This window comes from Moschus berezovskii, chromosome 22 (genome assembly GCF_049115385.1).
Source record: "Moschus berezovskii isolate FMDL1 chromosome 22, NW_MosBer_1.0, whole genome shotgun sequence".
Taxonomy (NCBI): Eukaryota; Metazoa; Chordata; class Mammalia; order Artiodactyla; family Moschidae; genus Moschus; species Moschus berezovskii.
In genome coordinates this window covers 47,115,009-47,130,240 of record NC_142481.1, presented here as the reverse complement: position 1 = coordinate 47,130,240, position 15,232 = coordinate 47,115,009, and the positions used below count along the sequence as shown (strand labels likewise).

General features: G+C 38.7%; 1 protein-coding gene and 1 long non-coding RNA gene across 2 annotated transcripts in view; both read left to right on the top strand.

Annotated features, from left to right (window-relative positions):
• LONP2 (lon peptidase 2, peroxisomal) overlaps nt 1-15,232 on the top strand; it is a 90,091-nt gene that overhangs the window by 17,830 nt on the left and 57,029 nt on the right. The window contains exon 7 of the mRNA XM_055412827.2: nt 4,279-4,537. Within this exon, the coding sequence (XP_055268802.1) occupies nt 4,279-4,537 (259 nt within the window). The remainder of the gene's footprint in view (nt 1-4,278; nt 4,538-15,232) is intronic.
• On the top strand, nt 4,544-14,457 carry LOC129547128 (uncharacterized). The gene is made up of 2 exons (XR_008684015.2): nt 4,544-8,190; nt 9,083-14,457. It is a non-coding gene; the product is annotated as an uncharacterized LOC129547128 (long non-coding RNA).

The following is a 15,232-nucleotide window of genomic DNA, read 5'->3' as shown; positions in this document are numbered from 1 at the left end:
TTTCACTTAGCATAATTACTTTAAAACTCATCCATGTTACTGCATCTATCAGTAATTGGTTTATCTGTTTAACAGTTGTTGGACATTTGGGTTGTTTCCAGGTTTTGAGCAACTGTATATAAAGCTATGTTGGTAAATTTATTTCTTAATTTACTTCATGTTTACATTCATGACAGTCTGTTGCCTTCTAGTTGACAATGTTTTATGAAGTAAACTGAAGCTGAATTTCTTGGTTTAATTCTTAATTCAAAATTTTCTGGAAACGTCATAGTAAGATGACTCTAGGGGAGCACGCGTTCCCATTGAATTAGCCCCTGGCTGCCCCTGACCAGTTTGAGTTCTGATGTCTATCTGGATCTAGCTGGTGCTATTAGGAAATACCATTTTGGTTCAGATAGTCTTCTGTTAACTCCTAGCTCTACAGCGCCTGCTTTGAAGCAAAGTGGCCCTATTCTGCGGGATTTGAAGAAGGCCCTGTGCACTGTTAGTACAGACCTGGGAAAGAAAGTGACATTGCAGTTTTAGTGCTTTCATTTCATCTGCATGAAATGAAGCGCCTTACATTTTGGTGTGTTTTTGACAGGTATTTGTGTCATTAATGGAGTCGTGATAATTCCCAAGCCCTGTTATTTCCTCTTTTCATGGTAGGGCTAGTGCGTGATGTGAAGCACATCTGGATAACTTGGTAACACCAAGGGTCTTGTTTTGAAATGCTGGTGTTTTCTTGGTAAAGTGTTTCTGTGCTTTGGGATTTATCTTAACTAATGACTTATGAGACATGCAGTGTGCATATTATGATGACCTGAAGATATAAAATTGCAGGTTTTACTGTTTGCTGTCAGTAACCTAGTAAGTTGCCCTCAGCTTCCTCCCCTGCCACACTGGTCCTATTTGTAAAGTGAAACTAATGACTAGCTAGGAATTTTTGTCAGGTTCATACAATGTCACTTATAGAGAATTGAAGGCAAAAATGTTTACTTGAATTCAGAGTGCTAGCTCCCATTCTTTACTGAAATAACCAAGAAAATATAAAAGCAAAGCAAAGCTATTTTTTGTTTTTACAACTCAAAGTTTCTGCTGGACGTGTGTCAGCATTAGAGACGCACGTACCCATCACAAAAACACTTCTCATTGTTCACCATCTCAGTGGAGAACTGAAGGTGGATAATTTGTGGTGCAAAAGTAGTCACGTTGAGCTTCTAATCTAGTACTTTAGGTCTAAATACTTGTTACAAGTAAAATCATAAAACCGTGAAAAATGTCTTTCATAATTCTCAAAAAGAGAAGCTTACCTAAGTAGAGACAGTTACCTAAGCAAAAAGGAGTGAGTTGGAGGAAATAAGTTTGTTGATTTTCCATCTTGAATGGAGGGAGCCAATAGATACCATTTCAATCTTCTAATTGTAAAAAGAGAAATAAATGTAAGTTTTACATTTTTTATGTTTAACTGTAAGTTTTATTTGTGATAGGAAGCATACATTCTGAATAATTAAAAAGAATAATCAGAAAAGGTACATCCTGTATAGAAAAGATAGCACAACAATAAGTAGCACGGAAATTTTCTTTCCTTAAAAGTTTGAAAGAATTGACTTTTAAAATTATCTTTACTTGGCATATTAGAAGAAACTCCATCAGTGTTTGCATTTATTTTCTAAAGTACATAGATTCTGTTCTTAGTTTTGTTGTTGCTGTTCAGTCGCTCAGTCATGTCTGGTTCTCTGTGACCCCATGGACTGCAGCACGCCAGGCTTCCCTTTCCTTCACCATCTCCTGGAGCTTGCTCAAACTCATGTCCATTGAGTCGTTGATGCCATCCAACCATCTCATCCTCTGTCTCCCCTTTTCTTACTGCCCTCAATTTTTCCCAGCATCAGAATATTTTCCAGTGAGTCAGCTTTTCACATCAGGTGGCCAAAGTATTGGAGTTTCAGCTTCAGCGTCAGTCCTTCCTTTGAATATTCAGGGTTGATTTCCTTTAGGACTGACTGGTTTGATCTCCTTGCTGTTTAAGGAACTCTGAAGAGTCTTCTCCAGCACCACAGTTAAAAAGCATCAATTCTTCAGCTCTCGGCCTTTTTTTTTTTTTTTTAATTTACATATTTTTTAATTGAAGGATAGTTGCTTTACAGAATTGTGTTGGTTTCTGCCAAATATCAACATGAATCAGCCATAGGTATATATATGTTCCCTCCCTCTTGAATGCTTAGCCTTCTTTATGGTCCAACTCTCACATCTGTAAATGGCTACTGGAAAAACCATAGCTTTGACTAGACAGACCTTTATTTGCTAAGTGATGTCTCTGCTTTTTAATATGCTATCTAGGTTCATCATAGCTTTTCTTCCGAGGAGCAAGTGTCTTTTAATTTTGTGGCTGTAGTCACCGTCTGCAGTGATTTTGCAGCAGAAGAAAATAAAGCCTGTCATGGTTTCTACTTTTTCCCCACCTATATGTGATGAAGTGATGGGACCAGATGCCATGATCTTAGTTTTTTTAATGTTCAGTTTTAAGCCAACTTTTTCACTCTCCTCTTGCACCTTCATCAAGAAGCTCTTTAGTTCCTCATTGCTTTCTGCCATTAGGGTGGTGTCATCTGCATTTCTGAGGTTATTGGTATTTCTCCTGGCAGTCTTGATTCCAGCTTGTGCTTCATTCAGCCCAGCTAGTCACTAAATATTTACTAAATGTTCATCAGAAGTGAATGTTGCATTATAACAAATGCCTTTTTAGATACAAAATGACATTTTCTTGGAAAGTGCCCTTAGACATGATATAAATATATTGATAACTAAGTATTGAGCCATCTTTGCATAACTGAAATCCCACTGGGATTTCTGTAGGTTACTCTTTGAATAAATTTGATTTACCAGCATTTGAATAATTAGAGCCATGCAAAGTGGAATTGGTCTGAAGTGGGTTTTTTCTTTACTGTGGTAGATTTTGGTGTCAGGATTAGCATCATGAAATAGGAGACTGTTTCATTTATTCATATATTCATTGGTTGGCTTCTGAAGCCAGGAAAGGGGAAGAAATTTTTTTCTTCCCTTTCCAAATCACTCAGCCAGGACTCTGACTAAATTCAGTAGTATTGTAATTAATTATACATTATTGCTTAGCTGGATTTTTGTAGACTAGCTTGAGAACCAGGCCATTTTTTTTTTCTTGTAGGAAAAATGCATAGCACGTTCCAAATAACTGAGTTAAAGAGTGGACTTCTGTGTTTTTCTCTCTCCCATTTTCTTTTCCCTGTCAGTTTTGTGGTTGTAGATTATCCTCTGGCTGCCACCCAGCTGATAAATTCATTTTGGCTTGACCTGTTGTTTAATCTGTGATTATTTTAGATCCTAAAGCACCAGTAAACCTGATGAAAGCTTGGCTCTGGAAACAGAGCCTAATTCATACATTTCTGGTGAGGTTTTAATAGACAGAACTTAGGCAGTTCTACATGTCTTAATTTTTTTTTTTCAACCCGACTCTTCTGTTTTAGAAGATTAGCTAGAGGAAGTAATTACAGAGGTATGTGGAGATTTAGTTACAGAGATGCACAGTGAAGCATACTTTATAGCTATAAACATTTGTAGATAACCTAAATGCTCAGCAATAGGGAATGGATAGTTAAATAATGGAATATTATGTAGCCACTAAACTGTTACTGAAGAATACATTTGACACTGAAAGATGTCCATGTTATTTAAGTGAAAAAAACTTATTTTTCCAAAATTTGAAGACCTCATATAATCTTACTTTAAAAAATAGGTATATAAGCGTGTGTGCACGCACACACACACACAGAGAATGTGGAATAATGTGTACTGAAGTGAAGGTAGTGATGCTCTCTGTGGGGAGATGAGATTACGGGTGAGTATTTTCTTCCTTTTTTATTAGTGTCATCAGATTTTCTGGAATGAGCTTATATAACTAACATAATAATAAGAAAAAACCACTTAAAAAGAAAAAGAACAAATACAAGCACAAGTAGAATATGTAGAAATATTCTCCTTGTCTCCATAGAAGTAACGTGTATAGAAAATCATTCCAAATGGAATGAGTATTAACTCCTTGAGTTTTTAATTATGTAATATCTATTATTTCTATAAATACTAAATCTTAAGCAAGGAAACCAAGTCCAGGTCTCTCTGAAGACTCATTTAGAAGAAACCAAGCCTGTTCTTATCACTTCTTTTTTCAAAAAGCTTTTCTGGCTCTTGCCAGTCTGAAAAGGAGTTCTTCCGTTGAATAGCTCCATGCGCTCAGATTGTTTCTGTTGGGTTACTTGACAGATCGTCTGGACATTCGAGCAGCCCGAGTTCTGCTGGATAATGATCATTATGCCATGGAAAAATTGAAGAAAAGAGTGCTGGAATACTTGGCTGTCAGGCAGCTGAAAAACAACCTGAAGGGCCCCATTCTGTGCTTTGTCGGCCCTCCTGGGGTTGGTAAAACAAGTGTGGGAAGATCAGTGGCCAAGACCCTCGGCCGAGAGTTCCACAGGATTGCACTTGGAGGCGTGTGTGATCAGTCTGACATTCGAGGACACAGGTAGAGGACCTCTCTCAGTTTAATCTCTGATTCTCCTCTCCTAGAGCCCCCTCATAAGTCAATCATAATATAGATCTTCTCCTTAAAACGGCTCTTTGTGGTCCCTTGAATGCAAAGGACAGTTATGGTACTTACTTGCTAGCCTAAGGCCCCTGCTGTCAAGATATACCCAAGCTAACCTTGATGTCTGTGCGATGGTGGACGGGGAGTCTATGCCTCAGCTTTCCTGGAATCTCATTATATACAATTATAAATCAGTTATTATTAAATATTATATCTTTATATTCATTTTGGCCCTATAACGTTTCATAAATAATGACCTATAACTTTTAGAGTTTAAGAAGTAAGTGCAAATAGCAGGCAAATAGGAGGAGGTAAGAAATCTTTGATAACAAATTTATTATGTTTGCAGTTTAAACTTTCTTTCAAGGAGGCTGGTTTGTAGTGTGAGAATGAGTAATAAGGAGAAAAAATAATTTGAGCCTTATCCTTGCATCTTTGACACCCTTTCCATAAAAATACATTAAACTATAAGAATTGTGTCTCTGATTAATCTGACACTATTAGAGTGGGATTTTCTTGTTATGTTCATTGTTTTATTCTCTGTGGCTCAGATTGGAAGATGCTTTAGGAAAGCATGAACTTCTGTTTCATAGTTGCAGGTTATGAGAAAACATGCCTGTGGTGTATGTCTTAAGGTACACTTAAAAATGTGCAACATTTAAGAATGTAGAAATTATGAACTGCTTAAAAGAATATGATGCTGTATATTTAAAAGAATCTGATGTTGACATACTACTAATACAATGTAATATATCAGTTATATCTCAATTAAAACAATTTCTTTTAAAAAGACGGCATGTAACTTTGAATAGAAAGTAGTTAAACTCAAAATAAACTCTGTCCTCAAGATCATACCCTTGATCTTGAAATTGCAAAAGCATTGCAGATTATAAGTAGGGGCTTTGGCAGGCCTGCCAAGCATTGAGCAATTACCAGTAGCCAAGCGTAGTTCAAATGCATGTTTACAGTTTGGTGAATATGGTTTAAACTTGAATTGTGGGAGAAAAAAGAATATGATGCTTTCATAGCACCTTATTTTTCATTTGCCTTATTTGTGGGATCCTTAAGCAGGAATGGGAAACTGTGGTTCTTTTTATTCTCTTTTACTTGTTTATTTACAATTATTATGCATTGAAAAAAATTATTTCAAGATTTTCATAAACAAGCAATAAGGACTGCAGATTAGGTCAAGGAATTGATCAGCGTTGGTCTTTCTGGCAATTTCAAATCATATTTTCGTTGCCTAGATTTTCTTATTCTCTTATGTGCCACTAGAGGCTGTAGTTCGCTTTTGTAAAGATATTGGCATCGTGGACCAGTCCTAGAGAAGCTAGATCTGTGGCCTGAAATGTACAGAGCTTAAGGGAGGTGTTCTCCATGCAAGAGACTTGATTCCTGCACTCTGAGTTCTCTTCATTTATTTCTTCCTTTTATCTGTAGCACATTATTGTGTGAGTATTTGATGAAATTTAGAGAGTGAGTTTGTGGGGTTATTGTTCTGTGAAATTAATGTCTTGGGCACATGACATGTAGGTATTTGTCCTTATTTCTTCCTACATTGGTGTTGGTTATTTAGTAAGGCTTGGTGCCCAGCACACACTGAACATTCAGTAAAAATTACCTTTCATTATTATTTTAATTCTCAGTTCTCAGGAGGACATGTTTAGATTTATAAGCTTCAGTATGACTTTTTATAAAATTCAATCTGATTCTTAAATTGTACCTAAAATATCCTGTTTGGGACATTATTTAATTTGTGTGGCAGAATTGTGGAAAATGTATCTTTATGATGCCTGTTGGTGCATATATGCATGCCGAGTTGCTTCAGTCATGTCCAGCTCTTTGCAGCTCTGTGGACTGTAGCCCGCCAGGCTCCTCTGTCCATGGGCTACTCCAGGTAAGAATACTGCAGTGAGTTGCCATGCCCTTCACAACCCAGGGATGTGATCTTCCCGACCCAGGGATCAAACCTGCATGTCTTACGTCTTGGGCATTGGCAAGTGGGTTCTTTACCACTAGCGCCACCTGGGAAACCTGGTTGGTACGCAATATAGAAAGTCATAATCCTCACCACTTATTATGAGCGTTGTTGGGTTTAAACAGATCTCTGTTTTAAATCTTTACTGAAACTGATAGAAAAATTTGTTTTCTTTTTTCAAGTGAGTATACTTTTGTGTATGTGACTGTTAAGAGAATTGAACCTAAAGAAAATGAAGATTTATTTTCTTTATGGATCTTTTGTGAAAGAAGCTTGTGTATTTGCCTAAAATATGTGTAAATATAAGCTTTTTTATGGTGCATGTTGAGGTTGTGATCACTGCTAAATAAAAGGTATGTGGGTTTGTCTGTGAATCATTCTATTAAGCCTTATTTTCGATACACCTTGCTGGTAAACATGTACTTCTTAGCCATCACTGGACCAGATGTTTCGCTGAACATTACAGCATTGTGGTATTGGGGACTTATTACCCACCCACCTCCTACATGACCAAAGCCGGGAGAAGATTTCTGTTTGAAAACCTGTTGAGAAGCTGGTGGAGAGCCGGCAGTGATGGATAACAGGAAGGCCCACTGAGAGCAGAGTATGCGCTTGTGACAGAGTTACTGGTTGGAGGTGATGCGGGGAGAGGAAGCAGTAGAGGATTATAGCACCACCATGGGGTGGGGATTGTGGGAACAAGTGGCTCCATGTCACAGTTGAGGCATTTGGGGAACACCCAGGTCTTGACATTTTAGTCCTGGTCACATGCTCACAAGCAGAGTTCACGCAGAGTTTTGTTTTTCTTCAGCCTGTGAGTAGGCACCACTGTTCAGCAACCTTAAAATAGTCAAGGAAAAACAGAGCTGTGTTCTCTTATCTTCCTTGCTTGTTCTCTGGGTTCTGCCTCTCACTTTCCCCAGTTTCCCATGCATGAGCGCCAGCCTTTTGGTAGAAGTGCCCGTTTATGTGGAGGAAGGTGCTAATAAGTTAGAAATTGATTTTAAAAACAACCTATTATCTTTTAGAGTTAAAATGACAGTGATGTGGGAGAGGGGAAGAAAAAGACTTGGTTTACATGTAAATCCTAGACTGAGAAAATAACAGTGATCTGACTGAACATTGTCCCATTGTTTAGGTTCATGTTATTATTTTGGTGGATTAGAGGGAGAATAGTCCTGTTTATGCTCCATATTAACTACTGCATGTTTTCAATTTAATATTTCTCATTACCTCCATTGAGATTTTTGTCTATTCTTACAAGTCACAGAGTCTCTGTTCCCGTCTATCAGTTTTTATGGCTTGTATTTTAATAATTTAAATAATTTAATTATTTAAATATAAATAATTTAAATCCGTTCATAGACATTAAAGATAAAGTGACTTCTTTCGGGGTAAGGTTTTATAAAATCATGTTTGCATAGCGGTCTTTCTTCATTAGCTGTTCCTCAGTGAAATAGATGTTGTGATATTTCTCAGCTTGTTGATGAGAGTAACTCTTTGAAAGTCACTTACCAGCTGTTTGTTCGGATGATCAAGTTATATCATTGTAAGGAATCCTCAGCTCAATTCTTAATCAAGATGAGAAGAAAAATGAACTTTTGCTTTCCACGTTCACTGGAAAAGAGTCTGATGCTAGGAGGGATTGGGCGTAGGAGGAGACGGGGACGACAGAGAATGAGATGACTGGATGGCATCACTGACTCGATGAACATGAGTTTGAGTGAACTCCGGGAGTTGGTGATGGACAGGGAGGCCTGGCGTGCTGTGATTCATGGGGTCGCAGAGAGTCGGACACGACTAAGCGACTGAACTGAACTGAAGTTTTCATATGTAACCTGAAATAGTGAAATTTTAACTAAATTAGCTGTTTCATTATTAGTCTCTACAAGGGAAAAATAACTGAAGCAGCAAGGTTTTAAAATATTTTTAGCATAGTATGCCAGACATGTTACTGTTTACTCATCAGCCTCCTTTTTAACGTGTATTTGCATATAGCTCTTCTTTGTCTCCGAAAAGCTTCCAGGTTTGTCTTGAGGCCGCAACCCAAGGCTTCCTCCACTAAGATAAGTGCAGCCGTGATGATTTTGTTCTCCTCTGAACTATTATGCTCCTTAATGATTAAATAATACAGGCCTCTGGCATTTCTAATACATTCCTGTGGAGGTAAAATGTAAGTATAGTAAAAGCAGAAGCTCTGTAGGGTAGGGATTATTTTGTATTTGCTAATCCTCTGAACATTCTGTACTGCCGAGCACAGTGCCAAGAATGGTAAGTGCTCTGTAAGTGCTGTGTGAGTTCAGTTCAGTTCAGTCGCTCAGTCATGTCCGACTCTTTGCGACCCCATGAATCACAGCACACCAGGCCTCCCTGTCCATCACCAACTCCCGGAGTACACTCAAACTCATGCCCACAGAGTCGGTGATGCCATCCAGCCATCTCATTCTCTGTCGTCCCCTTCTTCTCCCGCCCCCAACCTTTCCTAGCATCAGAGTCTTTTCCAGTGAGTCAACTCGTCGCATGAGGTGGCCAAAGTATTGCAGTTTCAGCTTTAGCATCAGTCCGTCCAATGAACACCCAGGATTGATCTCCTTGAGAATGGACTGGTTGGATCTCCTTGCAGTACAAGGGACTCTCAAGAGTCTTCTCCAGCACCACAGTTCAAAAGCATCAATTCTTCGGCACTCAGCTTTCTTCACAGTCCAACTCTCACATCCATGCATGACCACGGGAAAAACCATAGCCATGACTAGACGGACTTTTGTTGGCAAAGTAATGTCTCTGCTTTTTAATATACTATCAAGGTTGGTCACAACTTTCCTTCCAAGGAGTAAGCGTCTTTTAATTTCATGGCTGCAATCAGCATCTGCAGTGATTTTGGAGCCCAAAAAAATAAAGTCTGACACTGTTTCCACTGTTTCTCCATCTATTTCCCATGAAGTGATGGGACCAGATGCCATGATCTTTGTTTTCTGAATGTTGAGCTTCAAGCTAACCTTTTCACTCTCCTCTTTCACTTTCATCAAGAGGCTTTTGAGTTCCTCTTCACTTTCTGCCTTAAGGATGGTGTCATCTGCATATCTGAGGTTATTGATATTTCTCCCAGCAATCTTGATTCCAGCTCGTGCTTCTTCCAGCCCAGCGTTCCTCATGATGCACTCTGCATATAAGTTAAATAAGCAGGGTGACAATATACAACCTTGACGTTCTCCGTTTCCTATTTGGAACCAATCTGTTCCATGTATAGTTCTGACTGTTGCTTCCTGACCTGCATACAGTTTTCTCAGGAGGCAGGTCAGGTGGTCTGGTATTCCCATCTCTTTCAGAATTTTCCATAGTTTATTGTGATCCACACAGTCAAAGGCTTTGGCATAGTCAATGAAGCAGAAATAGATGTTTTTCTGGAACTCTCTTGCTTTCTCCATGATCCAGCGGATGTTGACAATTTGATCTCTGGTGCCTCTGCCTTTTCTAAAACCTGCTTGAACATCTGGGAGTTCATGGTTCACATATTGCTGAAGCCTGGCTTGGAGAATTTTGAGCATGACTTTACTAGTGTGTGAGATGAATGCAATTGTGCGGTAGTTTGAGCTTTCTTTGGCATTGCCTTTCTTTGGGATTGGAATGAAGACTGACCTTTTCCAGTCCTGTGGCCACTGCTGAGTTTTCCAAATTTGCTGGCATATTGAGTGCAGCACTTTCACAGCATCATCTTTCAAGACTTGAAATAGCTCAACTGGAATTCCATCACCTCCACTAGCTTTGTTCGTAGTGATGCTCTCTAAGGCCCACTTGACTTCACATTCCAAGATGTCTGGCTGTAGTTCAGTGATCACGTTATCGTGACTATCTTGGTCGTGAAGATCTTTTTTGTACAGTTCTTCTGTGTATTCTTGCCACCTCTTCTTAATATCTTCTGCTTCTGTTAGGTCCATACCATTTCTGTCCTTTATCGAGCCCATCTTTGCATGAAATGTTCCCTTGGAATCTCTAATTTTCTTGAAGAGGTCTCTTGTTTTTCCTATTCTGTTGTTTTCCTCTATTTCTTTGCATTGATCACTGAGGAAGGCTTTCTTATCTCTCCTTGCTGTTCTTTGGAACTCTGCATTCAGATGCTTATATCTTTTCTTTTCTCCTTTGCTTTTCGCTTCTCTTCTTTTCACAGCTATTTGTAAGGCCTCCTCAGACAGCCATTTCACTTTTTTGCATTTCTTTTCCATGGGGATGGTCTTGGTCCCTGTCTCCTGTACAATATCACGAACCTCTGTCCAGAGTTCATCAGGCACTCTATCTATCAGATCTAGTCCCTTAAATCTATTTCTCACTTCCACTGTATAATCATAAGGGATTTGATTGAGGTCATATCTGAATGGTCTAGTGGTTTTCCCTACTTTCTTCAATTTAAGTATGAATTTGGCAATAAGGAGTTCATGATCTGAGCCACAGTCAGCTCCTAGTCTTGTTTTTGCTAACTGTATACAGCTTCTCCATCTTTTGTTGCAAAGAATATAATCAATCTGATTTCGGTGTTGACCATCTGGTGATGTCCATGTGTAGAATATTCTCTGTGTGAGTTCAAGTAAGATTAAAACATCTTGGAAATCAGGCAGTCCTTTGGACGAGCACATCTATGCAAATGACTGTCTAAGAAGATTTAGAAATGACTGCTACAGAACAGTTTGATTTGTTTAGACATGCTATATTACAGACTATTTTTAGTTCCTCAAAGACTGTTTTTCTGTTTTAAAAAGAGCTCATTAGGATTTCTTTTAGGTTTATTACTTTATCCAATTTGAGATACACACACACACCCCACCCCACTCCCCCGCCTTGGGTAGAAAACTTGAAAAACAGAAGGAAAAAAGTCCTTATGTTTTCAAAGTAATCACTTTTAACATTTTATTTCCTGCCAGATATTCATCAGGAAGCTTTTGCCCTTTTTTAAAGCAACAGAATTATCATCTTACCCTTTCTAGTTAACATTATAACATAAACTTTTTATATAACTTTTAATTGTGAATATCACTTTAATAGTTTGTCTTGTAGCGCATAAGTGCTCCTTCATTGGATAGGCATGAAAAAGTTGATGGTAAAATGCCGTGTTTTCTCCCTCTCTACATACTGGAAAAGAAGTAAGGAAAGACACCTCTTATTCCTAACGTTTAGATATCCTTGGCAGTGACAGAATGACCAGCCTCTTGGACTACATTGAATTGGATTTGACTATATCTAGAGATGATGCAATATAGTAAAATAGTTGATTACCATGCAGCTGTAAGTAGATGATATTGTAATTTTATGTAGTTGTTTTTTCAAGTATAATACAGATTGCTTTTTGGAAAATTAAGAATGCTGATCTTGTAACTTAAAATTTTGAACTATGTAGGCATTTTTGTTTTTGTATCTCATACACTGGTTGAATTGTCTCCTGATAAGCCTGTGAACAATTACAACAATAAGCCTATGTAACAATTAAAACTATGGGTCTATATATTTTCAAGTTCACGTGTATGGTTTAATTTTGAGAAAAACTCCAAGATAGTTACGTATTCAGGCTGAATAATAAGTAATTGGAGCTATACACTCTTAGAAAAATAAAAGGAAAAAGTTCTCAAACTTTCCTGTATTGTACTATATTGCTTTCTAGATGTTGTATCATAAGGAGGAAGGATTTTTCCCTCGAAAGAGTATTTTGCCCTCAAAAAGGTTACAATTTGTAAAATCATTTATTTCCTACCTCTGTAGTTTCTCAGGATGCTAATTTGTTTTTTAAAATGTTTGTGTTTGTTTGTTGAAAGAGAACGTTTTTGTGTGTATTTGTAAGTGTGCAGCAGCAGCATTTACAGCTACATTTTTTGTCGTCTTATTCATATTCCAAAGGTTTCAGTTCAGTCGTTCAGTCATGTCCAACTCTTTGCGACTCCATGAGCCGCAGCACGCCAGGCCTCCCTGTCCATCACCAACTCCTGGAGTCCACCCAGACCCATGTCCATTGCATCGGTGGTGCCATCCAGCCATCTAACCCTCTGTTGTCCCCTTCTCCTCCTGCCCCCAGTCCCTCCCAGCATCAGGTTTAGTCCAAAGGTTTAATCATAGTATGTTCTGTAACTTCAGTCCGTGAAGTTACAGAATATACTGTGTGAACCCATACCTCTAGCAAAACACAAGCACATTACAGATACTTTACATAGCTCACAGGCTCTGATCACAGTTGTCTTGATTTGACATCTAGATTAGTGGTACACATTTGGGGATGTCACCTGTGATGGAGGAGCTCTAGGGGCATTGAATGCCTTTGGGGCTGTTGTAACTGAGCAAAAGGCTCATGTGCCCATGGCTCAGAAAGCCGAACCCTGACAACAGGTTTGTAGCAAAGGAAGGGTTCATTGTAGGGTGCCCAGCAATCCTGTGGGAGACAAGCCTCAGATCCAGTTCCACTTGATCTTTGAGCAAGGGTTTTTTCTAAAGGCGGAGAACAAAGAGGCTAGGACTAATTATCATCGCGTGACATTTCTGTGACATTTCTTAATTGTAGTTTCAAGAGTCTGAATGCCTCTGATTTATGATTCTCTGGCCAGGTGGTCTGAGACTTGGGGCTCCTTGCCCTGGAGAAGCAACCTGAGTTGTATGTTAAACAGTGAGATTTATAACAGCTATTTCAGTACACTGGCAATGTTATCGACACCAGTTAGTCATCTGACTCTCGTTGGTCAGTGTTGCATTAGTGCAGTATTGAGGTCAGAGGGGACAAGAAAAGGAATAAAGTTTTGGATAGATTAATCATTAACTCAGTAAGGGAACTTGGTCTGGGGGGCTTGGTTTCACTATGAAAAGACAATTATAAGAGTTGCTTCTGTGAGACAGACATTGAAATGGGACCCAAATTTAGGTGTACTGACACCTGCCTTTGTATCTTTTTCCAGGAAATTACAAGTGGACTTAAAGTAGCTATTACTAATAACAGTTACATCTTTTGAAAGCTTACTGTGTGCCAGGCACTGGGCTGTGTGCTTTATCTATAGTAGTCTCTCATGATCTCATATAATCTATCAGGTTGGTACTGCCATTATCCCCATTTTAGTGGATGAGGAAACTGAGGCTTGGGTCATATTATTTATGCAAAGCAGTACTCAGAGACTTATATGACCTTAACAGTGGTCATAGATTTTTTTGGGTCCTGGCATCATTGGTCTGGTGCCTTTAAGCAAATAGGGGCTTCTATTTGGGGAACGATCTTACAACTCTATATGCAGCATCTAGTCTGTATTAAGACCCACTTTCTGTTATCAGAGTGCTCACTGGCTCTTTAGAGGAGGCCATATGCTTGGTACCCATGGATGAAACCTAGGTCTTAAGTATGAATCAGGAGAACTATAGGGCCATGCTGCAGACATTGCATTATTAGAAAGATCCCTTTTTGAGAGGTGGTCAGGAAGAGTTTAGTAGGATCTCTGAGATTTACACAGGCAGGGAAGGTATAAGCAGGAACTCACCATGTTAACAAAGGTAAAAAAAAGTGTAAGGGGTATTAATAGAACTTCAGTTGTGGTTGGAAAGCTGGTGGTGGGGACTGGATTGTGAAGAACCTTGAATTCTAGACTGAAGAGTTTGAACCTTATCTTCTAGGTTCTGGGAAGCAGTAGAAAGCCTAGGAGGAGTTGTTTGTATACTATGACTAGTACTTAGATTTCTGCTGCTTCTTTAGAAAGGTCAGCTGTCCAGAATATTATTTTCTCTCCATGACTATAGGTCTAGAATTGTCATGACTTGGTTTTGAAATCTGCCTATCAAAAGCAGTAAGGAAAGGAAATTAATGCAGCAAGAAATGACCCTTAGAGCTTTGAGGTGGTTTTTTTGTTTTTGTTTTTTTTTTTAGTTTCCCTTCCCTGCTTATTCACAAAAGGCTGACAAATCTGTCAGTTCTCCAGAGAGAGAATTTCAGAGAATTTATTACTTATGAGTCTTGTCATTCCTATATCCTGTTCTGAAGTCTTGAACGTGCTAACTCCTCATTATAACTGGACAGTGTTTATTGTATCTGGTTCCAGAGCCTCAGTCACTCCCCTAGATGAAAAGCATGCCTATGATATTCTTGAGGCTTTCTCGTCTTTTCAAAGGTCACTATTTACTCTGTCCTATTTTATACCAGTCATGTGGCAGGATTGCTCCGTGAGCCGGCTTTGTGCAGATCATGAGATACGGCCACTGTTCCACTTGTCCTTGGTTTCTTTCTTGCAGGCACTCACCCTTTCATGCCTCTTCACAAACAGCATTTGGTTTCTCTTGGCTTAGGCTGTAGGGTTATAATTAAAATCAGGAAATTGCTGCTTAAAATAACGTTTTGCTGGCTTTGTAAAAAAGGCAATGTTTTTAGTTTGACAAACATATTTTTATTTCGTGTCATGCTCTGCATCTGTCAGTTATGTAGATGATTTTTGTTCAGATATGTTAAAGCAGCCTGTAATATTTGAATGCACAACCAAATGTCTGGCTGAGCTTGGTTATGCCAGTCGGTGTATATAGGGTGAACACAGTTTTACTCAAAAGGCCAGAATTAATGAAATTTTTCTATAAATACTTTTGGTCCCAGGTCCTCTTACTACTATGTGTAACAAATTATTGTCTGTGAAAATAAAAAAGTTGGAATTTTTCTC